The sequence below is a fragment of the Fusarium fujikuroi genome, chromosome FFUJ_chr08 (genome assembly GCF_900079805.1).
Source record: "Fusarium fujikuroi IMI 58289 draft genome, chromosome FFUJ_chr08".
NCBI lineage: Eukaryota > Fungi > Ascomycota > Sordariomycetes > Hypocreales > Nectriaceae > Fusarium > Fusarium fujikuroi.
In genome coordinates this window covers 1,686,973-1,713,861 of record NC_036629.1, presented here as the reverse complement: position 1 = coordinate 1,713,861, position 26,889 = coordinate 1,686,973, and the positions used below count along the sequence as shown (strand labels likewise).

Genomic DNA, 26,889 nt, shown 5'->3' with positions numbered 1-26,889 from the left:
ATTGAAAGGCAACTTGTAATTACCTCTGTGATGTTATTCACGGCAATGTCTCGCCATTTGGCCGTCATCCATGGATCAATAAGCCGACCCCGCATTTGTGGCTAGTATAAGTTAGCATCACCCTCTATTTAACTGCTTCCACATACATAATAACTTGTCCTCCTTTTTATACTATCAAAAAACCATCAACGGGTTCATCATGCCTTTCTACGAAGTCCACCACTCTTGTCCTCTCACACAGGACCAATGTCAAAACCTAGCAACTGCAATTACGAGGCTTCACTGCGAAGCCTTCAAGACACCAGCATTCCTGGTCCACGTACGCTTCTTTACAGAAGACAACACCGACAACACTTACTTCGTCGCTGGAAAACCTCATCCTCTTACATCAAATCGCATTTCTGGAAACGTTCGCACATCTGCAGCCCGATCGAAAGCAGATTTCGATGAGCTCGGTGCTAAGATAGAAGCAGCTTGGTACGAAACGCTTCAAGTCACATCGCCGCCCGAGAAGTCAGCATGGAGCGACGAGGATGAGAAGACAAGGCTAATTATGGTGAGATTCGTACCGCTGGTCACGATTCGTGAGGGAGGAATGGCTGCGCCTGAGGCTGGCGAGGAAGAAACTTGGCTTAGAGAGCAGATGCCCCATATCGAAAACATGGCTAATAAAGGCGTCGGGGACTTCATTGACTTCTGGAATGAAATCAAGGGGAACAAGGGTTATGATTTGTGATATTTGGTAAGGACAAGAAGGTGGCTGAAGAGCCGGACCTGATGGAATTTGTGGTGAATACATGCGGTTTAGAGATCAGCATGTCAATGCTGCATTGGGCAAAACAAGAACTGTTATTGTATTGATAGATATATATGGAATATTCCAGTAAGAGCCCGTTATATATATTTGGTTTCCTCGAAAATGCTTTCGCTAAATTGCCTCCAGCGAGTGGTTGTTGGCTATGTCGGGGAGGCTGTCCTGAAGGAGCAGGAAAACATGAGACTTGAAAGAAGGTAGTAAAATAAACTTAGGAAAGAGTCTTCTAAGTTCAGGCTAGATTTACCCAAATAATCTTATCACTTAGGGTCAAGATCCTGGTTTTCTTTCCTCCCCTAGGCTGCGGGAAAAGGCTAACCACTATGACTGATGGCGACAGCTACTGTTCAGGAGATAGAATGTTTGGGCTGGAAACTATCGCAAATCATAGCGGAGAAGTTGCAATACGAGATCTTCACGCCATCAGGCTTGAATGCTGAAGCTAATACGAGTTGGTGGCTGTGTGACTAAAGCCTTTTGCGTGAGCTCAGCGAATGATATTGCATATCATATGCGGCTTCATTGCCGCTTTCCCGTCTCTGAATCCATTGTTAGTAGAATATGTTCGTTTGCAAACGGATAGACCCGCAATGAGATGATCGACTTGGATCTAGTGCAGTTGACTCCAGTGTTGAATATAAGAAGCGTCGGGTTTCCAGCTTTTGTCAATCAGACCTCATGCGACAACTACTACCTTCCGAATCTTAGCGAACTATTTTATAGATCATGTCTCGCTTTGGATTAAGCTGGGGAGGGGAATCTGATTGGTGGCTAGATGGACCTTATGGCTCAGTCAAATTCGATTCTGAACGAGCTGTTGACTCGTCCGCCAGAGCAATTTCTGAGGGTCATGATGCCTTGAAAGCTCACCTACTCTCTGATAATGTGTTTCTGTGCATAAAGCCAGGATACATCGAGACAGCAGACTTTTCTTTCTCCTTATGGCTCGAGCCAGCGAACAGGCTTACTGTTACTAGCACCAGTACCTCTTTTCTTGCGGAGGATCGGGGTACAGAAGATATTATAGGCTGCCTTGCTCAAGCAGGAGACTGGTTGACTAAAGTTGCTCATCCAGAAGGTAAGTAACGAACATTTGCGTCGAGGCAGTCACTAATTAGTCAAAGATGTCGCCTCTTACGTCAAAGCAAATTCACGTCGTGTGGCCAAGCCCATAGACAAAAGAGGTCCTCCTCCTCCGCCTGAGCATTGGCGATCGAGCCACGACACACTCAAATCAATCGTCGATGGTTAGAATCCTTTAAATCGATCACAATTCGGAAGAACGCATGATAATCGTGGATGCAGATCCGAAACTACATGAAGCGGCCATCGAAGCATTAAAGCAGCACAGAGCCAAGACCACAGATGCTTCATCTTCCAATGTAAAACCTCAGGATTCCCATGATATAGATGCCACGTACATCCTTACCTGGTGGAATCAAACAGCGGGTGAGCTTCTCAGTCTTTACGATGCTCAAGTGCACCCATCCTGGATCTTGTCTGTAAAGGCTATGCCAGATAAACATTTCCGCACTGGTTCAACAACTCTAGCGTGGTTCTTTACCAATGGGGCCTGAGCACAGGGCGACATGGACGGATACTGCATCTGGTATGCACCCAATGGCTCCTGGTTTGGAGTCAACATCCATAGTCCCGTACAGATCTTTGGTATAGGAACTGCCCCTTATTATGAAGTCGCTTGGTCTGAGTGGGGAAAGGAGACATTTTTCAAGCCTGTTGATGAACCTTTTATATCTTTTGATTTTCTTCGCTCTCTTGGATATAATATCCAGATCGAGCCCCAAAGTGGACATTCCACTATCGTTGTTGATGTGATCATTAACAAGATCACATAAGACTCCAATGAGATGTGTTTCGGGCATTCGAAACCTGGCACGTTATATTTAGTCACTTTGTGAAATCCCAGGCTTCTGTTCAACCTGCTCTATCATATGACAGCTCGCATTTCGCTCGTGATATATCTAAGATTTTTTGAGATTGTTCACAGTCATTACCGTGTAATCGGCCTGGGACCAAGACGCTGCCCCCAGATTCGTTCGTTGGATAGACCCCCAAGTCCCTGTGAGTACGTTGAGGTCTCTGTGCGCCTCGCGGAAGTAAGACAAAAATGATCAGGATTAAACCCCCCACAGCAACGTCGACGGGCAGGGATCAAGATGCATAAAAGGGGCGCCTTACCAAGAATGGTAGGCGGGGAACAATGGCAAATCTTCAATTGCTACCAAAACTTGACAAATCTCTAGGTTGTAGTATGACGGAATCCCCTATCAATCTGTACAGTATTCTTAATTGATCTTTCTTGTCGCTCTTTAAACCGATGTAATTATTTTATTTCTCGAATGTCTTTTCTTTAATCTTCGTCTCTTGCAGCTATACCTCTCAATGGTCGCTCAATTGCACCCCACGCTGAGCTTCAATTGAGCACGTCGCCAACTTGGTGAGCATTGAGAATATGTCTCATCACTTCCACGTTGGCGCCGCTACCGGACAGCATCTGCTCGATCCAATGTCGCAAGGAATCGGTATCATGAGAGATGTTGTCTCGCGCTGGTCAGAACTCGACATCACACAGATCGGATCGCTCATTGCCATTGCCGGAACAGTCCCTACAGCTTGGAGATTTCTGCATCGTATATGGCATGAAGTCTACGGCACAATACGACGCTTCTTTCTCGCATCAGTGACAATTCCAGGGGGCGACCCTCTCAACAGAAGTGTTGTCAAATGGATTCTCGCTAATCGGGAACGACATTATCGCTCATTTCATGGACGCACCGATATCGGGCAGAATGGAGATCGCGCCGCAGCCCTTAAAAAGACAAAGCATTCTATCCAGTATTCGCCCCATTGGAACACAAGATGGCTATTTTATGAGGGAAATCTGTTTCTTGTGACACGCAGAATCGACGACTTCAGCTCTTCTTTATCAGACCCTAGTTATGATGGCATCGGAGGAGAAGAGATCACTGTGAGCTGCTTTGGCTGGTCGGCTGAGCCCATCAAGGCCTTTATCGAATCATGCCGAGAGTATTCAGATCGGCAAACACAGTTTTTCGTGATTATCTACGCTCGAGATCGCTATGGTCTTTCGTGGAAACCAAAGGCACGGAAACCGATTCGACATTTAGAGACCGTTCACTTCGATAATGAGACGAAACAAGAGCTTCTCGGCGACATTCGAAATTATCTTGATCCCAAGACGCAGAAGAGATATCAGAGTCGGAGTATGCCTTATAGGCGAGGTTATCTATTTTACGGTCCCCCTGGAACCGGAAAGTCATCGCTTTCGGTTGCAATCGCCGGCGAATTTGGACTGGATCTTTATGAAGTCAAGATTCCTAGCGTTGCCACGGATGCAGATCTGGAGCAGATGTTTCAAGAAATTCCTCCACGTTGTGTTGTATTACTCGAAGATATCGATGCAGTTTGGACGGATCGTTCAAATTCAGATAATGGGCAAGAAGGAAGTTCCGCACCTAACTGCACTCTCTCAGGGCTTTTGAATGTATTGGATGGCGTCGGCTCTGTCGAAGGACGCATCATTATCATGACTACCAACCACCCCGAGCAGCTGGACAGCGCACTGGTACGGCCAGGACGAGTCGATATGAAGGTTCTCCTGGGCAACATCAGTCGAAAGTCAGCCGAAGAGATGTTTATCCGCATGTTTTCTCCTGATCTCGGATGCACCTCGCATCTTGATATGGATGAGATCAAGAAGCTTGCTGCAGAATTTGGGAAAGAAATTCCCGACGATACGTTCACGCCATCATTATTGCAGGGCTTCTTTCAGTTACATTTGGAGAGCCCTCAAGAGGCTGCTTCAAGTATAGGAGCTTGGGTTAAAAGAGAGTTCGAGAAGAGCTCGGAAAAGGAGTTTGAGCTCATTACTGGCAAGAGAAAGCTATAGCGTTTACTTAATTTGTGTATTATGTACTATTAGATCATTGGCTTATACGATAGAGATGCGTTTTTTTTTTGTTTTTTTTTTTGACAATTTACTCATCTCATTCCTGGGGTTCGATAGAGGGCACTGTAGTTTTGGCATCGCCCTCTGATTTCTGACTGTCAACAGAGTCAGGTTGGCTTGTTCAAATGGTTTCTCGCTGCATCAAGGCCTGGGAAAATGAGGATATTCTAAAAGTAAAATATCGAAGATCGCGGTCGCTGTAACATGGCGCAGCACCAGCAGCTGACGATGATCTTGCTGTGCCCTCAGCGCTAGCGTCAGAGGCGGGTCGATCACATCGCTCCATTGATACCCTTTTGAGACAAGATCATCACTAGGAGACAGGGCTGAAGATTCAAGCGACGAAATTACAGGGGAACCCTAAGGCCATCTAAGACTAATTAGGGATGATTCACGCGGTCAACTGTGCAACAAAATGCCCTGGTGGCTGTGCAGCAGTGAGTCTGATCAATCAGGTGCTGTCTAGTGACATGTTTGCCGTAGAACTGTTCTCGAAGGATGCTCTAATGGGTTGTCCGGGGCTCAGACCTGGTTTCGGAGCGTGGAAGCTGACGACAGACGTCACTCTAGGCTGCATCAAGCCAGAGATTGCATGTATATAAGTGCGCGTCGTTCCCTGGTTGAGGTCTATCAATCATCTAATCATCAAAAACAATCCTACATACAAAGAAAAGTCTTTTACTACGAGTTGTCTGCTTCTATAAACTACAACTGCATTCCCAGCTTGCATTACCAAACGAAACTAGCTTTTCATCTGCTTCATTGCTTCAACATTAGCAAACGAGTCACCCACCAACACAATACTCAAACACAAGCACAAACACGCACGCCTCCAAAATGTGTATACCACTCTTCAGAAAGAAAAAACATGATCGGGTCTACGATTACCATCCACAACCAGCCATGGGCTACTCAAAGAAATACGGCTACAACAACTACGGATACTACAACGGTGGCAAGAAGTCACGCAAACATGGCCGTCACTACGCCTCAGCTGCCGGTGATTTAGTGGGAGCTTGGGCCGATTACAGCGGAGGGGGTCATCATGGAGGAGGCCACTGTGATGGCGGCGGCGGCGGCGGCGCAGATGGTGGAGGTGGAGGAGGTTGTTCATAAAATGATGTGACATTGGGCTTTGGAGTTTCATGATTGATACCTTGAAAGATAATGGCTTGACGGGAGACATTGGATTTGTACGTTTGTACTTTATTAGACCAGCAACACAATCTGAGAAGCTTTCACAACTTTATCCTATACCTTTCGTGGGCATGCCCTGTCTTTCAACTGTAAACCATGTCATCAGCTGGCTACGCAATGCAAGGACTGGCCAAGCATATGCCAAAGGTACATTGTTACCATGCAAACATGCTTGGCAAGTAGCTGAGATTACAGCTTGGCTGGCCGAGCCTTGCTGTTCAGTGGAATAAGCTGACTGCTGCAACTTCAATCCGAAAGTGATGGACTCATAGGCTTGCCAAACTCTCTTGGCAAGACCCTGATGTTGGTATTTAAGAATGGCCTGAAGTGCAAATGTTCAGAGCTCAAGACTATCATTAAATTTCTCATTATTTTCTTCAAACACAAGTGTCGAAGTCGTCCTTCAGTATAACAAGCTTGTCGTACCAATACAGCAGGACTCTCACTGCCAACTCAATTCATACATCTATCATACAAATAAATATTTGGGCGAAGCCTTTCATCGTCCTTTGTAACAATGTGTCTTCCGTTCTTTAGACGAAAAAGAGATGAGGAAGATGATTACTACACAAACAACTACAATACCACCAACAACGTCGACCAGGGAGCTGCGTACATTCGACTTCTTGGCGCGGGTCATCATTTCGTTGCAGACTGGGGCCAGGGCGGCAATAGTATTGGGGGCGAAGGCGGAGGCGGGGATGCCGGAGCAGGATACGACAGCTATGGCTGTGATGGTGGGGGCGGAGGAGATGGTGGAGGAGGCGGAGGAGGCGGTGGATGTGACGGGGGAGGTGGAGGATGCTGATGACTCATGAGAATATCCGTTCATACGTAGTTGTCGTTGAACGCAGTTGAGACCTTTGACCTCGGAGCAGGCCTTGACAATACAACGCGCAAATGCATTGAGAAACAAGCTCTCACAGTCCACCATTATCCTTGTAGCCACAGAGAATAGCTCAACATGTAAGTAAGAATTTGGATGGAAGAATCTGGTTGAGTCTAGGGGTGAATTGAGTTATTGTTAGCCACCTGCGCTTAATCAAGATGGTTGAGTCTAATCTGTGTCCGAAGGAACTCGATTTCGGAAGTGGATTTTGGAGGCAAGAGCAGGCTTTCTGAATAGCCATTTGTTTGCATTGTCAAATTCTTGTGGATATGACAGTGGGCAGGGTTGTTGGTAAATAAGTCAGGCGGCCTTATCTGTTGGGGGCCGGTCGATCATTACTCCACGACCTCACAGTCCGGCCAAGATCTTCAAAACTGCATGTAGGCTGACAACATCAGAGGCAAACTTAAACAGGAACGCAATGACCGATAATTGTGTTTGCTGCCGCAGGATTTAACACCACTTACGGCTGCATAGCCTTTTAAATTGACCCACTGCCAATCGCTTGTCTCGAAGAATCGGCCCAGAAGCCTGGACAGTTTCAGCAATTATGATGCCTAGAGCTCAGCCTCGGCTTCAAGCGGGGGATTGACACGCACAGCGGTCACGTCATTACCTAGGGTAGGTTGGTAACTTTGATCGCATGCTCTTGCCAAACATCAGAGGACTTATATAAAGGCAATAAGTACCCACTCCACTGAGTAGCTCGCCGCCAAGATCCTTGCAGACTATGAATGACCTGAAGCCTCGTCAATCACTCTGACCGATATCGCATCATTAAAGCAACGCCCTCTATCATTGAGTACAAACAAACAGTCCTGCGTTTCGCAAGAACCTACAACGATGTGTATACCATTCTCTACCAGGCGCCAAGATCCTGTTGATCCACCTCCACGCTACTACAAGAACTATGACAGCCAGTACCCGGTTTCCAGCAGCAGTGCGTATTCTCGGCAAAGAGACCAAGCACGCACGAACAGAATCAATGAAATGAACGCGGCCAGCAAAGCGTCCCGTGCCAGAAACAAGAGACAGATGAAGTCTTTCTTGCTTCGTAACCCCGGTGGTGGGGCGATCATAACTCATCATGGGTGCATGGCTGGAGCGATTGCTGGCGGTGCTGGTGGATTCTGATGGCGCTTGCATGATAATTCACACATTTTTCTTGCCTCATGGGTGCTTCCATGGCTGACCTACAGGTTATTGTGGTATTGAACTCAGACTTCACTGGATTCGAATGGAGTAGTTGGGCAGGATGCTGAATGACCTTCCACTCCGTCTCCTCAGTCCGTGCCAGTACGTGGAAATACCACCCCGGAATTGCAGGTTTCTCATGTGTATACATTTTCAAATCCTAATAGCATACACATATCTCTATTCTGATGTTTTTAGACCCTCTAATTCTCTGTGAAGACACTCTTAGCTCCTACGTCAATAGCAGCCCATGCCTTGGTCAAAAATTTCTCAGGCTGGGTAAACTCATACTCGGGCAAAAGCCTGTTCCACTCATCGGAGACCTTCAAAGCACCATGCTTGATTCCGAGAAGGAAGCACTTGATCATATCCGCAGCAATTTTCTCTCTCATCTCAACTGGAATCGATGGGTGTTCGGGAAGGGGAAGCCACGAAGCTTTGACGATACCAGCTTCGAGGTCCTGGCCCTTCAAATACTCGACTTTGAACTTTTGACCTATGTAAATGATTAGTATCCTGTCTGGAGTATACTCTGTCTTGGGCTGGCCCTACCTCGGATCTTCTCACCAAGAGCAACAAGTTCATTCATCGTAATGTCTGTTCCATTCACACCACTGACAACTGGCCATTCTCCTTCATATTCGACAGCTAAAGCGGTCACTTTCGCTGCGTCTTGGGCAGTTGTGAGTGTTATTACCGCTTCACCATCGTCAATGAGAAGGGCTCGACGGTCATGAAAGTTGACCGGTGTTTCAAAAAGATTGACGTGCTTGGATGACTTGTATGGGTAGGTCATGTAATTGGTGAAGAGTCCAAACTGGAATAGTGTGTACTCGATGACCTATAGTCAAGCGTTAGTGAATCTTGTGTGCTGCTAGATAGCGTGCGGTACCTTTTTGTCCTTGTTCAGCTCAGCAAGGTACTCACGTGCAGACCTCTTGAAGTCGTACCAGGGAAAGTAATCCAGATTAGACCTATTCGCTGTCAACTATACACCAGTTAACGAATCTGATTGACCTACGAAGCCCATTCACTTGGGGCAAAGCGCTTCACGCCCGCTCGGACTGCCGCATCGATCAACTTCTCCTGTGGCCCAGCAGCTGTATCACCAGGGGCGACAGACATAAAAGATAAAACTGTATGGACGCCCTCTAGGATATTTGTAAGTTCTTCAACATTGTCGTATTTCGTCTTGAACCACTTCACCCCGGGGGCAATTTCTGTTTCTGGCGCATCCTGAGATGTTAGTTGAGAAGTGCTAGTCAGGTAACATCGCATACCTTTCGAGACAGAATGATTATCTCATGCTTATTTCTAGCGACGAGGGCATCCACGACCTCTTGGCCGACATCTAGAACTCGGTCAATAACCTCTATCAAAAATCGAGGATAAATAAGACTTACTGCCGGCTCCTCCAGCAATTGCGATTTTGACCATATTGAACCCAACTTGTATGCTTTATTGAGACTGGGTGATACTCACGCTTTGTACCATCACTCAACACTTATCTATTCTGTCTCTTATATACTATCTTGTACCCTCAACTTCCGCCAATTCGTAGGGTCACTGTGTTCGTCCGCCGACATCGTGAATGCCATGGTCTTTATTCCCGGCACTTATCTCCGCCCTAGCGTTTCAACACATGACAAATCCACCTCAAAAGCTCCGGGAAATCGGCGGACGAATACCCAGCAGAATCTTTCGACGGTCAGCTTTTGTCTCTCACTCCGTACGCTGTCATACTTTACCATCCTCCTCATTCTATCCTACAATTCAATCATGGGAGAACACATCTCATTGGACGAGCAGTACCCATTGCCTGACTCCGCTTCGGCGGACAATTCCGCGCCAGCCCCAAAACGCCTGAAGAAGCTACGGAAGGGAACCGTCTCTTGCTGGGAGTGTAAGCGTCGGAAAGCGAAATGCATCTTCTCCGATGATCTCGGTATTTGTGACTCATGCAAGAGGCGTGGTACAGACTGTGTGAGCCAGGAATCTGAGAGGCCGCGCGAAGTTGGAAGCAATAAGCACATCGTAGATCGGCTTGGGGAAGTTGAAGCCTTGGTACAGCATCTTCTCAAGAATGCACAATCCGACAAGCGATCTCGAAATGGCTTGGTTTCACCCTCGAGGTCGGTATCGAGAAGACAAAGCGAAGATGGACATAGACATTCAAAGTCGCCTGCTGCCGTCAACACCAATGCCGCTTCAACAGACGATGCTTCCCTTTCGGTAAGTCAAGTATGAAGGCATGATATAAAGTATGATACTCACAAATGATAGATACATCCCATTGAGCTTACACCACAATCCGAGAGATCGCCACCGTCTCGCATTCCCGATGATCCAGGACCCTACGATTCTGTGTACCAAGCCCTAATATCTGCTTGGCCGAGTGCAGAAGACATGAAAATAATCATGAGCGTCCCGGTAGAGTCCTCGCAAATCATCAGAGCAATGACATGCGCACCACCAAAGGAACGCGGCTCAAGGCTCCCATCTCCTTCCAGCTTGCTTCGCTTGCCACCACGAGGAGCTCATCCTGTCCTCGTCGCCAGGAAAATGCTCGTACTCGCCACCTTTCTGCAAGGCACTCTCATCTCGTCGGAAAAGCACCTTGAAAAGCTCAGCACAAGCTACGAGAACATAATGGCACGGATTGTTAAAGTCGCGCATGATCATGTCACCTGCAACGATGATCTAGTTTCATCACTTGAAGGCATAGAATGCATCATGCTCGAGGCTCTTTTTGAGAATTACGCAGGAAATCTTCGCCGATCGTGGCTTGCGGCGCGCCGTGCTGTCATGATAGCCCAGGTTTTGGGCCTCAACGAGGGTATTATTCCATCTTCGGTAAGAGGAGCCACCGTTGAACCAGACGATTTGTGGTTCCGTGTGATCAACCTCGATCGATATCTTTGTTTGATGCTAGGTCTGCCACAGAGCGCACCTGACGAACCAGTTAGTAACCTCGATCCGACTGACTCCTACTCTGCAAATCGGAAGATGCAACATCTCTGTTCAATTGCCTGCGCCCGCCTATTAAGTAGAAGAGCATCTGGTATTTTTGATCAATCACTCACAAGAGAGATTGACAAGTTGTTACGAGATGCATGTACATCTATGCCAGCCCAGTGGTGGATCATGCCCAATCTGTCCTCCCACTACGACCTCGCCGACAAGATTCGCGAGACTCTTCGTTTCAACGATCATTTCATGCAGTACCACCTTCTATTACAGCTCCACATGCCCTACCTATTTAAGGTCGATGGGAGAGAAGAGTGGAAGTATAACAAGTTGACAGCTGTAACAGCAAGTCGAGAGATCCTCACGCGTTTCGTCTCCATTCGCTCAATTCCTCAGTCACGATATCACTGCCGGGGAACAGATTTAATTGCCTTCATGTCTTGTACAGCCTTGACCATTGCTCACATCCTTTGCGATGAGCGCCACAAACGGATTGAGGAGCAGGGCTTTCACTTTCTCACACAACAGCGGTTGAGTGATCGTGGGCTTATTGAGCAAGTACTAAAAATAGCACAAGACGGAGTGCGTAGAACGAGTGACGATATTTCCAAGAGATTAATGACCCTCCTACACTATCTTCTGGCAATTGAGGATAATGTGACCGCTGGGGTACGTTATAGTGTTTCTTTTGCCGAAGAGCCGGTCAAGGATGGGAATTTGGGTCATCATGTCAAAGCCAGTGACGATGGAACAGCTCTCGACATTCATCTACCCAATCTTCCCGTGATCAAGATTCTGAGGCGTGATCCATATGGAACAGAAAAGCCACCTATCACAATGGAGGTTCCTTGGGGCAATATAGCATTGGACCGGCCAGGGCTGGGGAACGCCTTAGGAGATGGCCATTTGGCTGATCCTATACCTTCTTCATCTGTTGATGAAGAAGGTGTTGAAACAGAAACAGATGGGCCGTCTTCTCTACAAGATATCCCAGTGGCAGATTCATGGACATTAGAGGGGTTGGATATGAGCTTTCTTGATAATTGGGTGGAAGGGCCAGTTTTTGTCTGAGTGGCCTGTCTCAAGTATTGGTGCTGCTGGAGAATAAATATTTTCTTGTCCCATCAACATGTGCATGTCCATTTTATCCATGTCGCTTTAGCTTTATAAGGCCATGAACTTTGAGACCTTCCCAGACCTCAGTTGTGCTAATTACCTCCCGCCTAAAGTACTCTTAATTCCCTGCATGTCTGGCCAAGAAGTCGTTGTATCTCTCATAGAACTGAACACTTTGCGATGTTTGGGGAAGTATGACAGGAAACCAATGTGGAAGCCCAGCATAACAGTGAATTTCCACGTCAATGCCGTCTTTCATGAGAGCACCAGCGTAGGCGAATGAATCATCTCGAAGGACATCCGTTCCACCGCATTGAATCACTAGACCCTGTTAGTTTAAGCATGTAAATCTATGGAAGCGCTTACGTGTTGGAGGGAGCCCCTTGAATGATTCCGAAAGGAGAGGAGAGTGTCTGTAGTCTGGCTTCGCATCAGGGACATGAGCATCTAAGACCGTCTCCATGTTTATTGTGCTCAGGACAGCGTCGTCGTAGTTCTGGACATAGCTCCCGTATTCATACTTATCCGTAGGGAAGAATTTGGGATGACACGTTGATGGAAAATGCAACACTTGGGCGATGATTCCGGTCACATCGTCTCTGACGCAGTCTAGAGCGAGTGAAGCTGCCTACATAGTCGTCAGATTCTTTACCATAGGCAAAATGAAAAGGGGGCCTCACGAGTTGGCCGCCGGCGGAGCCTCCACTAATTATGATTTTCTCTGGGTCAACTCCTAGCCTGTCTGCGTTATTCTTGCACTGGAAAGGGTCAGCTCACTAGCTTCAACAGATTTTACGCTACCAACTCACCCAGATGAGCCCATCATAACAATCATTGATTGGTGTCGGGAAGGGATGCTCTGGGGCTCTGGATCTATGAGCAAAACTCCTATGTATCTTTTGGAGATGGGAACTCACGTCCTATAGTCGACACTAACGACAATAATGCTGGTGTTAGTAGCAGCATACACGTTATCCACGCCATCGACTTCGTGGCGACCAAGACACCAGCCTTACAAGCGTCAGCTAAGCTCATCGATCGGCTGGGTCCATATACATACCACCACCGTGCATTCGATACATCAGAACAGCGTTATCCTTGACACTAGGAGACTTGTAAATCTTGAGTTCAATCATGGTGCCATCACGAGTAGGGATGTCGATCAGCTCTGTGACAACATCTTTGTAACGATTAGGTCCCTCAGGCGGCATCACTGCGTCTGCATCACCAGCGACTGCGCGGACACTTGGAAAGTCGGGAAGGGAGAATAGAACTTCATAAGTCTTTCGGATGGAAGGCTCTGCTTGTTCATACTCGGGAGTCTTTTCGGAAAGATGGCCATATTTAGGATGGGGCGTGAAAGGCGCGTCGACGTCGAAGTAATCGTAGGTAGTTTTCATGTAACCCATTGTGGCTGGTAGAAAGTGATCCTAGTTGGTGGTGTAATTGTCAAGGGCTATGGGTTTGAGATAGGTTGAGTATATTTTAGAAGACCTAACGGCCAGGGCGTTGCATGTTTTATCGTATTCCATTTTTAAAGGGACTCTCTGACTTTATAATAAGGCATTGTCTCCCATTTCTTTCTTATCCTCCAGTCTCCGCGGGCCCGAAAACCCGTAGCATTCATTGACAGGAAATGATTCATCACTGCCGTAGCCTATTATGGCTTAGTGTAGGCTCAAACCTCTGGGCCAATTACACCAAGTTAGGAAATGACATTTTTACAGATGGTATTTGGCAGAGAATCGATGTACCTATTAACTGACCGCGACCTTGCACAACGCTCACCGAAAATAAGAGCTGAATGAATCATACTGACAATCTGGTTGTGGCAAGTCTCCTACATATTGATTATTCTCGGCTATTCTTCCAGACTGTGCCCATAGCTTATGGCATCTTCCTGAGAGATAAAGCTGTAAGACTTTGGTAGGAAGTCCAGAAGACGGAACATTGTCTCCGTTGTAGCCTTGGGTACAGTGGCCAGTCGGCCACTGACCTACCCTTGGTCCCAGCTAATTATCTAGGAGGACAATCAATAGAGCAATAAAATTAGTCGGGGTTGTCAAATCAATCGTTCATGTTACAAGTTACTGTGTTAAATAAAATATCTTATTCTGTGCTTTGATAGACCTGCTTTTTATCTAGGCGAGACCCTAAGTTTTCCTTAGATTTTGATTGCTGACGTTGTTACGCACAACATTTGCATCGTGGTTAATAGCCAAAAGAGTCAAAAGGTGTGATACATTTTGGCCACTTCTTCCTTATAATTATCTCAGCAGCGTGTAGATAGAGAGAAGTGCGTACTCCGTAATTGTTCTTGTTTCTCAAGTCTCATCCGTAAACGTTCAACAGATCAGCTTGTACCGCGAATTTCAGTCTTTGGCCCTAACTTTAGGGTAGGCCGCTCAACAGAACGCAAGTACTCGATACTTTTTCAGCCCCATCTCCAAACGACAAAACGTCGCTATCTATTACAACACAAAGTAGAGGCGACTTGGCTCGATCGCTGGACTTGCCATTGGACAAGGCCCTGGTGGCCCTGTCCACGGTCAGGGAACTTCAGGCTCTCAGTTTCATCAAGCAAAGCGCCAGCACGGACTAGAACAATTATTCTGCAACGAGGTACTGGTTGGATGTTCGCCGCTTCCTCATTAATCGCAATTGAACTGACACATCAGACCAAATCTATTCCATCGCTTCTCTACGGTACCGAATCGAGCCATCCTCACCAATTGACTCGACCTGCGACGGTATCCCTCCGATTATGACAATTTGACGCGATGATACGATACGATGCGACGCGATGCGACGCGACGGACGCCGAGAATCCACATCGAAGTCTTGGTTAATATACTCCGTAGAATAGCCCAATACGATTTACAACATCAATCGCTTCCATTCATGGCCGTGCCATGTTTCCTTGATTATTCCTCGAGGCCGCGATTTCGCTTTCTTACAACAGTCATCACTCACTGGGTGGAAGCTATCCATCCATGCGTGTGCTTGTGCATGGCTCCAGACAGACCAGACAAACCAGGCTTGGTGACCTCTTCGCAATCAGTCTTACGCTGAGCGCCCTCAGAACTCCTCTATTACGCCATGACCGTAGTCGCATTCCAATGCGAGTCGCGCGACTCCTCGACTTCACGATCTGTTTCTTCCGACCACCAATACGATAAGCCTCTTGAACCACACCAACATTGGTAAAAAATAATGCTGAACAGTCCCATGTTGCAGTCCAAAGTAACAGCACTGTAGTGGCCCGGAGTGGGATGGTTGAAACATCCAATGCTGTCTGGGCCAATCATTAGCGTCATTGGTTAGAAGAGCGCGATTGCTGCCTCCTCCGTCTGACATGCGTCGTCGTGCTATAAATTCAGGACCACCTCCCTCATCCAATACCTTTACGTATAGTAATCGTGCCATTGTCATGGTGTTTTGATCTTGGTGTCAAAATGCCTAAATCTGCGAATACTGCTGAAGAATACGATGTCGTTGATCATCAAGACACTGCGCTGAGCCCGGAGACAGTTGCTGAGCTGAGAGAATGGCTCCAGCCCACTGATTACCTCGCCGAAAGCTCAGAGTATCGTCGCCATCTGTTATCCCAGGCTCCAGGCACTGGACTCTGGATATGCGAAACAGAAGAGTATCGCAAGTGGCATGATTCTCCCGACCATGGTAGTCTCTGGATCAAAGGCGTCCCTGGAGCCGGCAAGTCTGTAATGGCAGCCAGTTTGATTCAGCATTTGCGGACAACTGAGAACTGTCCCGTTCTATTCTTCTTCTTCCGGAACATCGTCGCTGCGAATTTCTCTCCACGTGCCCTGATCCAAGATTGGCTTGCTCAATTACTGCCCCATTCCCCCAAGTTGCAGTTTGCTCTTCAATCGCGACTCCAGGACAGCTTAGATGACACCTCGGACAATGAGCTCATTCAACTCTTTCTTGACGGCGTCTCGTGCGTGCCCCTACTATACTGTGTTGGCGATGCGCTCGATGAGATGTCGACTGATAGCACGCCAATCTTGGAGAGGCTCAACGGTCTTGCTACTCATCGGCCCAGAACATTGAAGTTGCTCATGACCAGCAGACCCTCTCGCACCCTGCAGAGTACGCTACGAGATTCATCCATCGTTCACATTAGCCTGCAACAGCGCCTCGTGGATGTCGACATCCATTCATATCTCAATCATCGCTTTGACAATACCCCAGCATTGGAGCATCATCGTGAGGCGAAAAAAGATCTCATCAACATGGTCGCCGAGAAATCACAAGGCCTATTCCTCTACGCCAAGCTGACCATGGACCAAGTTGAAGATTCCCTTCAATCCGATGCAGCTCTCAACATTGAAGATCTCGAGGCATCACTTCCGGTAGGTCTGGAGCAGACGTACACGAGCATGCTGGAAAAGCAACGAGGAGAGCCTGGTGTTACTGCAGATGTTCAAGTCTTTATACTTGAGGCAGTCATTCATGCATCGCGCCCCCTCCGATTGAATGAACTGGCGAGCCTCTTGAAGTGCGTTCGCCCTGACATCACCCAGCCCAGTGCCTTCAAAAGTTTGATCGCAACTAGCTGTGGGCCACTGATCGAGATCCTCGAGGACGAGACTTTGCAGGTAATCCATCACTCGTTCACGGAATTCCTACGTGGAGATACTCGCAGCGCCTCCACTGTTGGTGCATCTGAATTCCCAATCATCGACTCTCTTCAGGCACACAAGCATATGGCCATGGACTGCCTTTTCTATCTGCAGTCCGGATCACTGCTACTGGAGAGCGAGCAATCCAACAACTCAGCTGTCGATCCGTCGGTGACATTCGAAACACCCAGACACAAAATCGATCGTGATGCGTGGCATTACAGACATGAGCACCTTGGTCTTCGCGACGAACATGATGCTTTCGAGTACAGATCAGCTCGTCTACGATATCCATTCCTCAGCTATGCGGTCGAGAATTGGCCATACCATGCCTCAAACTACGACACGGATGATGATGAATTCTTCAAGACCATCAACGACTTTCTCGACTCTAAGAGCCTTTCGTTTCTGCGATGGCTTGTCCTGCAATGGGGATCAACATCAAGCGACAAAGGGTCACTGAAAGGGATACCTACGGGTCTTCACATCGCAGCCTTTGCAGGACTAACTCAGTTCGCTTCACAGCTCCTCAAGCAAGGCGCATCAGTCTCGGCAGTTGATGCTCAAGAGCGGGTTCCATTACATTGGGCAGCGACAAATGGCCATGATAGAGTCGCCGCGCTCCTCATTCAATACGGGGCCAATCCCGATGCTGAAGACGGAAGGGGGTTGAAGCCCATCCATCTCGCAACCTTGAAGAATTACGCCGATGTTGTGGTCGTCTTACTCGAAGCAGGTGTTAAACCAAACACGATAAAAACAAGGGAAAACCGAACAGGGCGTCTTCTAGGTGGCGAAAGAATTACAAAAGGTGAATGCTCTATATACTATGCCAGTAGAGGAGGGAACTTGGAGGTAGTCACTGTCATGATACCATTCTGCGAGCCACAGATGCTGGAGCAACTTCTGTGCCAGTGCTGCCAGTTCGGTCGAGCAGACGTAGTTCAAGCAATCTTGAACAACTCGCCTGTCTCGCCTGATGCAACCTACGAAGGGGCGACAGCGTTGTATTTTGCTTGTGCCATACCCGATGTCAAGTGTGTCGAAGAGCTCATTCGTGCAGGCGCAGATGTGAACAAATTATCCCAATGGCAACCGAGACGACGGATGAATGGCCCACGTCCTCAGAAGCGGGAAGACGCAACACCGTTACATCACCTCGTAGAGGCCTGGGAAGATAAGAATGATTCCGATAGCCAAGAGATCCTCAGAAAGTTGCTGAAAGCTGGTGCTGACCTTGAACGGTTTGATGGCCGTGGAAGAACTCCCTTGATCATTTCAGCGCAAGATCCACGATATTCCGACGAAAGACGAAATCATTTACCGGCCCTGAAGGCTTTGGTAAGAGCTGGCGCCAATGTCAAGGTCCTTGGCCAGCACCGGAATACTGATACGATGCTGCACCAAGTTCTTGAACACAGCAGGGACGTAGAAGCTATCCAGCTTCTGGTGGAATATGGGTGTGACCCGACGCACAAAAACGAGGATGGAGACACAGCTCTTCACAGAGCTGTATCCGAGGCGGGCTCGTACAAGCCAGATACTGGCTCCAGAAGGATGGATATTGTGAAATATCTCCTTAGCCAAGGTGCTGATCCTTGTTGCAAGGATAAATACGGAAGAACACCGGTCGGCATTGCGATGTCCGGAGGGCCGGATATATTCCAAGCCTTGTTCGACAGGGCAACCGATATGTCCGTGAGGAAAAACTGCTGGTTCAACCTTTCAGGGATACACGATGCAGAAAGGTTCACTCACTATCTTGAACTTCTACTTGCCGAAGGGATTGATATGGAGATGGTGGATTCAAATGGCAAGACTCTCTATCTGAATTGCGTACGAGGAGGTAAGGATCGATTGCGCATCCTGAAAGATCATGGTGCACGGGCAAATGCCACAGACTCCAACGGGAACAACGCATTGCATCATCTCTGCCTCTACGGAACGAGGCGTACAGAGGAAATGGAAATGTTCATAGACGAAGGCATTGACCCTCTTGCCACCAATGACGACGGAGACACCCTTTTACATCTTGTCGCAAGGGGTTATGACGGTACAAGAGAATCTGCCGGTCTTCTTGGTTGGCTCCTCAGTCTTGGTATTCCAGTTAACGGTGTCAACAATCAGGGTGCCACTCCATTACACGTCTTCCAGACTCGCAGACGGACTGGGAGTACTTTGCTTGATAACAAGCGCATTCACCTCTTGGATGTTTTGAACCGGAACCGTGAGGTTGACCTGCAAATCCGTGATAACGATGGGCTGTCACCGCTTCATCTGGCAGTCATGACATCAGAAGTTGAAATGGCCGAGCTCAAGAAACTTGGTCTTGATTTCAACTATTTAACTTCTGACTCACAAAACATCCTTCATCTGGCATGCCGAGCTCGTAAAACCAGCATCATTGCCCAGATTCTGGAAACAGTTCCAAACATAAATATGAACCAGGAAGACCAATTTGGCAGAACACCACTTCATTATGCCTGCAGTTCTGGCGACCCTGAGATTGTTGCCTGGCTTTTGCGCTTCGGCGCTTCGACCTACATCAAAGCAAATGATGGCTCTTCTGTCTTGCACGCCTGTGCGGATATCAGAATTGAGCAGAGCCTATGGAACCTACAAGCACGAGAGTCTCCATGGCTTCGAAGGTCATGCGCTGACCCACTTCGGCCTCGTGTTGGCAACGATTATCCAAGAGAGCCTTGGTATCTGGCTAGATACTCTACTCCCAACGTTGATGTTCAGAGGCATTCGTCGCCAGGAGTTGCCACCATAATTAAAATGCTAGTTGAGCATGGTGTTGACCTTGGTTGGTTAGATGATCGTAAACGAACAGCCCTGGATTTGGCTCTCTTCGCAGGATGCCCTGATTTTGCGGAAGTCTTTTCAGAGGACGAAGAACTGTTCAAAAGGGCCACAGTCCAACTGGAGAAGGAGAATGACAGTGAAAAAGTGGAAGAAATGCGGACAGGCATCAAATTACAAATGCTTCTGTTGCGTCCGAAATCTTGCTGGGAAACCTTACGTCAAGATGAAGATGGGTTCAAGAGTCTTATGGACAAGCCTCAAACCTTCCTCAGCCTCCTCTCCGCCCATGATGCTGGGAAATTAATGGACCAGTGCGTTGAAACTGCACCATTGGCAACGGGAACCTACGAGTTACTCGAGCAAATTATGAGGCCGAGCAGCTGCCAGACTTTTAATCACCTTTCTGCTATCGAGCATGCACCGGGACTCGTCAAGTATTACAGCAACTACGAGAATGCAAAAGCAAGGCTCGAGAAAGAGATCGTTGAGGAAAGCTGGCATCCGGAATCCCTTATGACTGCGCTAAGCCTTGCTTGCTCTCAAGAAGAGTCAAACATGCTCACATTGAGGTTACTCGTTGAGAAGTTGAATGTTGATGTCAACGCCAATTTTGCGGTGTCAATTGGCGACGGATACGACAAACGCAGTGGCGTAACCTCAAGTGGAACGGCACTACATGTCCTTGCCGAGGCGAACCAACACTGGCAGTTGGAAGGCTTGAGGTATCTGATTGAAAATGGAGCCAACGTTAATGCCTTGAACAGCGATGGACAGACACCGCTCCATATTGCAGCTGGGGGTTTGGTCCATGAAAACCGCGATGTGAAAGGTCTAGCGAGGCTAGAAGCTGTCAAGATACTCCTTGACAATGGAGCTGACATCAACGCACTTGACAACGCCAAATTGACTCCCCTACATAAGGCATCGAATGCACCAGATGTCACAAAGGAACTGCTGGGTCGAGGTGCAGACGCAACCATAGGAAAGGAAAGCCCTTTATTCGATGCAATTTTCGACCAGAACCAGGAAGTATTGGCAGCACTCCTCAACTACGGGTTGAGTTCCGACATAGTGAGCGAAGCAAAGCACAGCCGGAATGTGAATTACAACCTGACCAAGTCACGCCGTGTGTATCCCGTTCTCTGCGCTGCCTTCGCTGAAAAGCTCAATACACAAGTTGCCAACACAATACCTTTGCTACGAACTCTCATTGGGCATGGAGCAAATCTCTATCTACCTCTGAACGATGATGAGACGCTGATTCATTTCCTCTTTGTGTACCCGGATTATGAAGTTATTGACGAGCTTCTGAAGCCGCCATGCGCGACACAAATTGACTTCGACCATCGCGACCAACAGGGCCAGACTGTTCTTATGGCTGCTTGTAACTGGCGGGAAACTTTACCTGGGTTCTCTCACAGACATTGGGAAAAGCTCCCGACAGGACCTCCTGTGCGGATGCTGGATCTTGGAGCCGATGCAACTCTGGTTGACAACCTTGGCAAGACAGCTCTCCACCATCTGTTGAGTAACCCTGGCTTGCCGGATGATACACTAATTGAGTTCATAAATCGAACAGAGGTCGTCCCAATCCTCTTTCAGGTAGATCAGGAAGGATGTTCGCCGCTCCACTATGCTTTTCGACTATTGCGCCCTCGAGTTTGTGAAGCACTCCTTATGACGGGGGCTGACCTGCTTCAACCTGATCCACAGGGCCGAACTGCTCTCCACTACATAGCCTCGCAATGCCTTCTCAATACGCGAGAACCTGGATCCCCAGGTCGACTGAACATCGAGCTTGGTGAAGATTACTTCAATCAGTGTCATGCTCTGTGGAAAAAATTCATTGTCCAAGGAGGTTCCATCAACGTTCCCGACAAGGCTGGAAATACGCCTTTGCACACATATCTCTCTTCGCCAACAAATAACGGGTATAACTGTCACCCAGAATCGTGCCATACTGACCATTATGCGATTCTGTTCCCGGAAGATAGCGGTGTTGACATTCTTGCGCAGAACAAATCAGGAGAGGGAGCGCTACACATGATTGCAGGGAGAGTGAATACCTATAGCACGATTGAGGGACATGACAAGAAATTGTTTGTTATGATGATGGATAAAGGTTTGGATCCACTGAAGGAGGATGAGAAGGGAAGAAGTGCGCTGGATATTGCGAGTGCTTGTGAGAAGGATGATATTGTTGGCTTGCTTGGGAGGAAGTGAGGGAAGTAATGAGAATACTAGGTATTAGTTCCAAGGTCCATATCTGCCGCTCTCCAATTTATTCCGTATACGGCAAAAAGTCTAAGTGTGTCTAGCTTGCGACTTGTGCAGATTCTAAGACATACCTAAACGGATACGCGATAAACACTTCCTTTCAGGGCTAGTCCACAGAGGGTCCCCGAACCTCCCCCTCTTTCAGCGAATATGATTCCCCATGGGATATATACGCGATGACTTCCGGGGTAAGTCATTTTGCTGCCTATCATGAACTTTGTTATCTGACACGGGATCAGTAGCCGTGCCCCTCGGTCCGAGGCCCCGGCTTCGCCCAGGCTAGAGTCGCACAATTGGTACAGTTGGCCCTATCTAGACTATCAATCATGGAGTGGGGGGACGAAGCCGAGTGCCTTCGGGATCTAAGTATCCGGTGCATGTCTCGTCTTGTGCGATAGACTGGTAGTACATATGCAACATGATTCGTCTGGCGTCCTCATTGACGTTGATCAAAGTGCGGGGGTTGTCCAGTTGAAAGCAGAATAGAACTTATAAAAGGATTGAAACAAACCCTATATTCCCTTACTTCTCCTTTCAAGTCTCGTATTGCTCCCTATTATTCATCATGGCCACCAACGGAACCAAGTCTCACCCTATTAACCTCAAGGACAACTATGTCCAGATCATCGATGGAAAAAGTGCCCCAACCCAAAAGAGCCACCAAGGCATAAACCCAGCAACTCTTGAGAAGAAGCCCCCAGTCCCTGTCGCCACCCAGGATGATTTGAACCGAGCCGTTGACTCTGCTAGGAAGGCCTACAAGTCTTGGTCAAAGGTTCCTTGGGAGGAACGAAAGCAGAAGTTGTTTGCTTGGGCTGATGCCATTGAGGCTCAGAAGAAGGAGTTCGCCGACCTACTTGTCTCTGAGCAAGGCAAACCTGTAAGACTTTGGTGCTGAGCTAGGAAGAAGCAGAATACTGATGATTTAGATTGCTCAAGCTTCAGGCGAGGCTGAGGCTGCAATTGCCTGGGTCAGAGGTCAAGCTAGCATTGATCTCCCCGAAGAAGTCGTCGAGGATAGCGAGAGCCGCAAGATCATCACCAGATACACTCCTCTCGGTGTAGCAGCTGCTATCGTCCCATGGAACTTCCCCCTCATGCTGGCAGCCGCAAAGATTGCACCCGCTCTTGTCACAGGAAATGTGATCATCGTAAAGCCATCGCCCTTTACACCCTATTGTGGCCTGAAGCTGGTTGAGCTAGCGCAGCAGTTCTTCCCCCCGGGTGTTGTCCAATCACTCAGTGGTGATGATAACCTTGGCCCTTGGATTACCAGCCATGAGGGTATTGATAAGATCAGCTTTACGGGTTCGACTAATACTGGAAAGTTGGTGATGCAGAGTGCTGCCAAGACACTCAAGCGCGTTACTCTTGAGCTGTAAGTATAAGTCTCTAGATGTGCTTATGGTAACTAATACCTAGCAGTGGTGGCAACGATGCTGCTGTTGTGTTCCCTGATGTGGATATCGAAAGCGTAGCTGAAAAGGTAGGTCTTGTGGCAGGCCAAAACAACAATCAGCTTTGCTAACTAGCAATAGGTCTCTACGCTTGCATTCATGAACTCAGGCCAAATTTGCCTCAACGTCAAGCGAATCTATGTCCACGAATCCATCTACGAGAAGTTCCGCGACGCCATTGTCAAACACGTCAAGAACTACAAGCTCGGCGACGGTTCGTCCGAAGGAACCAGCCACGGCCCTGTCCAGAACGAAATGCAGTACAACAGAGTAAAGACATTCTTCGACGACATCGAGAAGCAAGGCTGGAAGGTCGCTACGGGTGGCAAGTTTGATCCTGCGCCTAAGGATGGGTATTACATCCAGCCTACTGTGATTGATAACCCCCCCGAGAACTCAAGAATTGTGGTTGAGGAGCCTTTTGGTAAGTTCCTGGCGACACTTAGTCTTGGAATAGCGACTGACTTGATAGGTCCTATCCTCCCTATCCTTTCATGGAAGAACGAAGATGAAGTCATCGAGCGCGCCAACGATACCAAGCTTGGTCTTGGAGCCTCCGTCTGGTCTGCGAACATTGAAACAGCAGAGCGAGTGGCTAAGCAACTTGAGGCAGGAACTGTCTGGGTCAACAACCATTTTGATATCACTCCTATGGCTCCCTTCGGTGGTCATAAACAGTCTGGAATCGGTGCTGAGTGGGGTATCAACGGACTCAAGGGTTTCTGTAATGTGCAGAGTCTCTTCGTGAGCAAGCTTTAGGTAGTAGGTATCACAATCCAGTTTGATAGAGACTAGGAATATCTCGACGAATCTCATCGTTTGATTGTGCTAGCTGTTACTCAAATCTTGACAGCTTGACCTCTACTACCTGTCCACCAGAGACAGCCAGGTTGTTCTGCCCAGATGTAACGACATACAAGGTCTTTCCGTCATTACTAAATGTAGCACTGCTAGGACCGGCAAGAAGTCCATCCAAAAGAATAGTTTGTTTCCCTCCCTGAGTGATTTTGACAATCCTATCCTGCCAATAAACAACATACGCGTTTCCATGTCGATCCATGGCAAAGTCATCTGGGGCATAAGGGGAACCCTTTTCAAGCTTGGCAAGAACCTCGAAATCGCCAAGTTTGTTTCCCATATCATCAATCTTCACTCGGTTAAAGGACTGATAAGCCGTGTTTGTAAAGTAAAGGTAGTCGTTGAAGATCTTGATTCCGTTTACACCAGCGGGGAAGGGTCCGCCAGGGGCAGGAGCGAGTGCTTTATCCTTAATAGCTACTTCAACATGTCCAGTAGTCGTATCAATTCTCAGAATCTCACCCCGTTCGGCGTCAGCAGCAAGAATAATGTGCTTATGCCGTGGAAGGGCCGAGATACCATTGACCGGCCCATACTTGGACTTTTGAAAGACAGTGGATATGGAGAAACTATCACCATCAAACTTGAGAAGAGAAAGGTTTATGGTGTTGTTCTGATACATCCCCTCAAAGATGCCTCCGGTCACAGCAAAGACATCTTGGCCAGCCTCGGCGATACCAGATAGTGCGTTCACTCCCTCGATTTTGAAAATAGGGTTGGATGCAGCAGGTTTGGCAGTCGGAGAAAAGGTATATACCTTTCCTTCTCCAATTGTGGTCATGAGAAGATCCCCGTTGGAACGGATGGCGACGTTTTCGATCCAAGTGTTTGAAATTTGGACGAGTTCAAGGGCCTTTGGTCGAGATGAGGAATAGTAAAAGGCTCCAGTACTGATGAAAGCTATGAGACTTGCTGTGAATGTATAGCGCATGATGGATTTGATGCTATACTGATTACAATGAATTAAAATAGTAGATACAGAGTGAGCTTGATCGTCTTAGACTCGAATTATGAGGTTACGAGAAGCTACCGACGAGGGAATGTGAGTATTTAAGTGACCCATCGATATCTTGACCAGCATGTGTTTGTCAGCCTCGGATTTAAGCTACTTAATTACGCGATCGTATATCAAGTTTCATGAGGGTAAAGGGAACTATTGGAATGATTTATCCAAGGTCCCAGAGTCATGGCTGGTGGTGATTGGCCAGACTCGCCAACCCCATTGCCTAATTTCGTATTCACAGCTCCTTGATTGGTCAACCATATTCTCCAAAAGGAGAGCTGTTCCTTTGGTGGACTGCCAAGAATAACTAGGTTCTGTCTGCTGGAATAAGCTCTCAGCCACAAGTCTCAACTGCAAATAAGACATCTAGCTCACAACTTAGACATTATACCAAAATGTCTGACCAATTGCTACAGCAAAAAGCTGATATCATAAAAACCTAAAAGATGACTCACTTGTCCGCCATCACGGGTTATAAGAAGCCAAGAATAACAAGTTGGACCTATTTTTTGATCACCAGACAATAGGAACCCCCCAGCCGAATTCTTATGGCCTCATGCTTGACTATCTCTTTGTACCGGGAACTGTTACGTCTCTTTGGGGGTTTGTTGCTGCTGACATGGACTCTTGTATAAGATGTTTGCCATGGCCAATTCTAGCCTGATAGGCAGCCGTGGAATCGGAGGTTGTATATGCATCCTGAATTAGGCGCCTTTGCCCAAAAAGTTATAGAAGAGGTCAGAGGGCATTACCATGTTGAAAGAGAGTCATTATTGTCGACGACAAAAGGTGATTCACTAGCTGGTCAATAGTAACATGTGGTTCTCATTCACTTGAGTAGCCAGTATATAAACCTTCAAATACCATGAAATGGGCATCTAGTTCTTCCCATCATCTCAAAACCCGCATCCAGAACCTGTCTATCAAACTCAACTCACAGTCTCCTACGAGTCGATCACCGACAACAGAACTAAGCTGAGAAACTTGAACTTTCAGGATGCCGTACGTCATAAACCTGTCAGTGCTGAGAATATTTAGACCCAGAGCTAAATAGTTTTAGTGATCTCATCACTCAACTGCAAAGCACTCTCGCCAACCATGCCGACACAATGAGTCTCCTTCCGCCCAACGATAGCATCGTGTCAAAGATGCGTGAAATCGATATCATGTTGCATGAACGGATCACTTCATTAGGATGTGAAGTAGGAGAAGCAGATCCCTCTCCATCAGGGAGTGTAGCGCCGACTGGATCTGCCCAAGCGGCCCTTACGATTACACGAAGAACATCAGTTTCAGCTACAGAGAATGGCGACCTGACTGGACATCACACGATATATCATCAAGATATGAGCATCACCCCAGAAGAGATAGACAGATTTGGACAGCGGCCACCCCCTCTTCAAATGGTTGCAGTTCAGCCATCGATTTCCACTCCTGGTATCAGGGGAAATAGGCGGAGAGGGCGCTTCAGGAGCTCTACATTGAACAAGATGGACCCCACGCCTGTCAATACACCGTTTTTGGGCAAACCGATGAGATAAGGGCTATGAAAGCATAAGACGGGCTGTTGTGAAAGCAAAAGCGAAGGTTTAGGTCACTTTGCCTTGGTAGGAGGAAAGTAAGAGAAAGCAAAAGGACGAGGGTTTTTTACTGTCTTTTTCGTAGTAACTTG

At 47.7% G+C, this 26,889-nt stretch overlaps 10 protein-coding genes; 7 read left to right on the top strand and 3 right to left on the bottom strand.

The window, feature by feature from the left end:
• Nucleotides 1–199: 199 nt before the first annotated feature.
• On the top strand, nucleotides 200–2,391 carry FFUJ_12332 (uncharacterized protein; the record flags this gene model as incomplete). XM_023581926.1 has 4 exons in its annotated part: nucleotides 200–722; nucleotides 1,590–1,892; nucleotides 1,939–2,061; nucleotides 2,120–2,391. The coding sequence occupies 4 exons, from the start codon at nucleotides 200–202 to the stop codon at nucleotides 2,389–2,391; spliced, it is 1,221 nt and encodes a 406-aa protein (XP_023434535.1).
• Nucleotides 2,392–3,287: 896 nt separating this feature from the next.
• Nucleotides 3,288–4,745, top strand: FFUJ_12331 (related to BCS1-mitochondrial protein of the AAA family of ATPases; the record flags this gene model as incomplete). The annotated part of the gene is made up of 1 exon (XM_023581925.1): nucleotides 3,288–4,745. One exon carries the CDS (start codon nucleotides 3,288–3,290, stop codon nucleotides 4,743–4,745), a length of 1,458 nt encoding a protein of 485 aa, XP_023434534.1.
• Nucleotides 4,746–5,708: 963 nt separating this feature from the next.
• On the top strand, nucleotides 5,709–6,810 carry FFUJ_12330 (uncharacterized protein; the record flags this gene model as incomplete). XM_023581924.1 has 2 exons in its annotated part: nucleotides 5,709–5,901; nucleotides 6,551–6,810. The coding sequence occupies 2 exons, from the start codon at nucleotides 5,709–5,711 to the stop codon at nucleotides 6,808–6,810; spliced, it is 453 nt and encodes a 150-aa protein (XP_023434533.1).
• Nucleotides 6,811–8,288: 1,478 nt separating this feature from the next.
• On the bottom strand, nucleotides 8,289–9,522 carry FFUJ_12329 (related to 2`-hydroxyisoflavone reductase; the record flags this gene model as incomplete). XM_023581923.1 has 6 exons in its annotated part: nucleotides 8,289–8,581; nucleotides 8,638–8,926; nucleotides 8,978–9,059; nucleotides 9,107–9,321; nucleotides 9,366–9,436; nucleotides 9,489–9,522. 6 exons carry the CDS (start codon nucleotides 9,520–9,522, stop codon nucleotides 8,289–8,291), a joined length of 984 nt encoding a protein of 327 aa, XP_023434532.1.
• Nucleotides 9,523–9,864: 342 nt separating this feature from the next.
• Nucleotides 9,865–12,123, top strand: FFUJ_12328 (uncharacterized protein; the record flags this gene model as incomplete). XM_023581922.1 has 2 exons in its annotated part: nucleotides 9,865–10,317; nucleotides 10,369–12,123. 2 exons carry the CDS (start codon nucleotides 9,865–9,867, stop codon nucleotides 12,121–12,123), a joined length of 2,208 nt encoding a protein of 735 aa, XP_023434531.1.
• Nucleotides 12,124–12,286: 163 nt separating this feature from the next.
• FFUJ_12327 (uncharacterized protein) lies at nucleotides 12,287–13,577 on the bottom strand (the record flags this gene model as incomplete). XM_023581921.1 has 6 exons in its annotated part: nucleotides 12,287–12,489; nucleotides 12,535–12,796; nucleotides 12,849–12,926; nucleotides 12,978–13,035; nucleotides 13,086–13,179; nucleotides 13,229–13,577. The coding sequence occupies 6 exons, from the start codon at nucleotides 13,575–13,577 to the stop codon at nucleotides 12,287–12,289; spliced, it is 1,044 nt and encodes a 347-aa protein (XP_023434530.1).
• Nucleotides 13,578–15,623: 2,046 nt separating this feature from the next.
• On the top strand, nucleotides 15,624–21,845 carry FFUJ_12326 (uncharacterized protein; the record flags this gene model as incomplete). Its single annotated transcript, XM_023581920.1, has 1 exon — nucleotides 15,624–21,845. One exon carries the CDS (start codon nucleotides 15,624–15,626, stop codon nucleotides 21,843–21,845), a length of 6,222 nt encoding a protein of 2,073 aa, XP_023434529.1.
• A 619-nt stretch (nucleotides 21,846–22,464) lies between these two features.
• FFUJ_12325 (related to aldehyde dehydrogenase (NAD+), mitochondrial) lies at nucleotides 22,465–24,115 on the top strand (the record flags this gene model as incomplete). XM_023581919.1 has 5 exons in its annotated part: nucleotides 22,465–22,779; nucleotides 22,829–23,277; nucleotides 23,325–23,385; nucleotides 23,438–23,780; nucleotides 23,829–24,115. The coding sequence occupies 5 exons, from the start codon at nucleotides 22,465–22,467 to the stop codon at nucleotides 24,113–24,115; spliced, it is 1,455 nt and encodes a 484-aa protein (XP_023434528.1).
• Nucleotides 24,116–24,191: 76 nt separating this feature from the next.
• FFUJ_12324 (uncharacterized protein) lies at nucleotides 24,192–25,145 on the bottom strand (the record flags this gene model as incomplete). Its single annotated transcript, XM_023581918.1, has 1 exon — nucleotides 24,192–25,145. One exon carries the CDS (start codon nucleotides 25,143–25,145, stop codon nucleotides 24,192–24,194), a length of 954 nt encoding a protein of 317 aa, XP_023434527.1.
• A 1,181-nt stretch (nucleotides 25,146–26,326) lies between these two features.
• FFUJ_12323 (uncharacterized protein) lies at nucleotides 26,327–26,758 on the top strand (the record flags this gene model as incomplete). Its single annotated transcript, XM_023581916.1, has 1 exon — nucleotides 26,327–26,758. One exon carries the CDS (start codon nucleotides 26,327–26,329, stop codon nucleotides 26,756–26,758), a length of 432 nt encoding a protein of 143 aa, XP_023434526.1.
• Nucleotides 26,759–26,889: the final 131 nt, after the last annotated feature.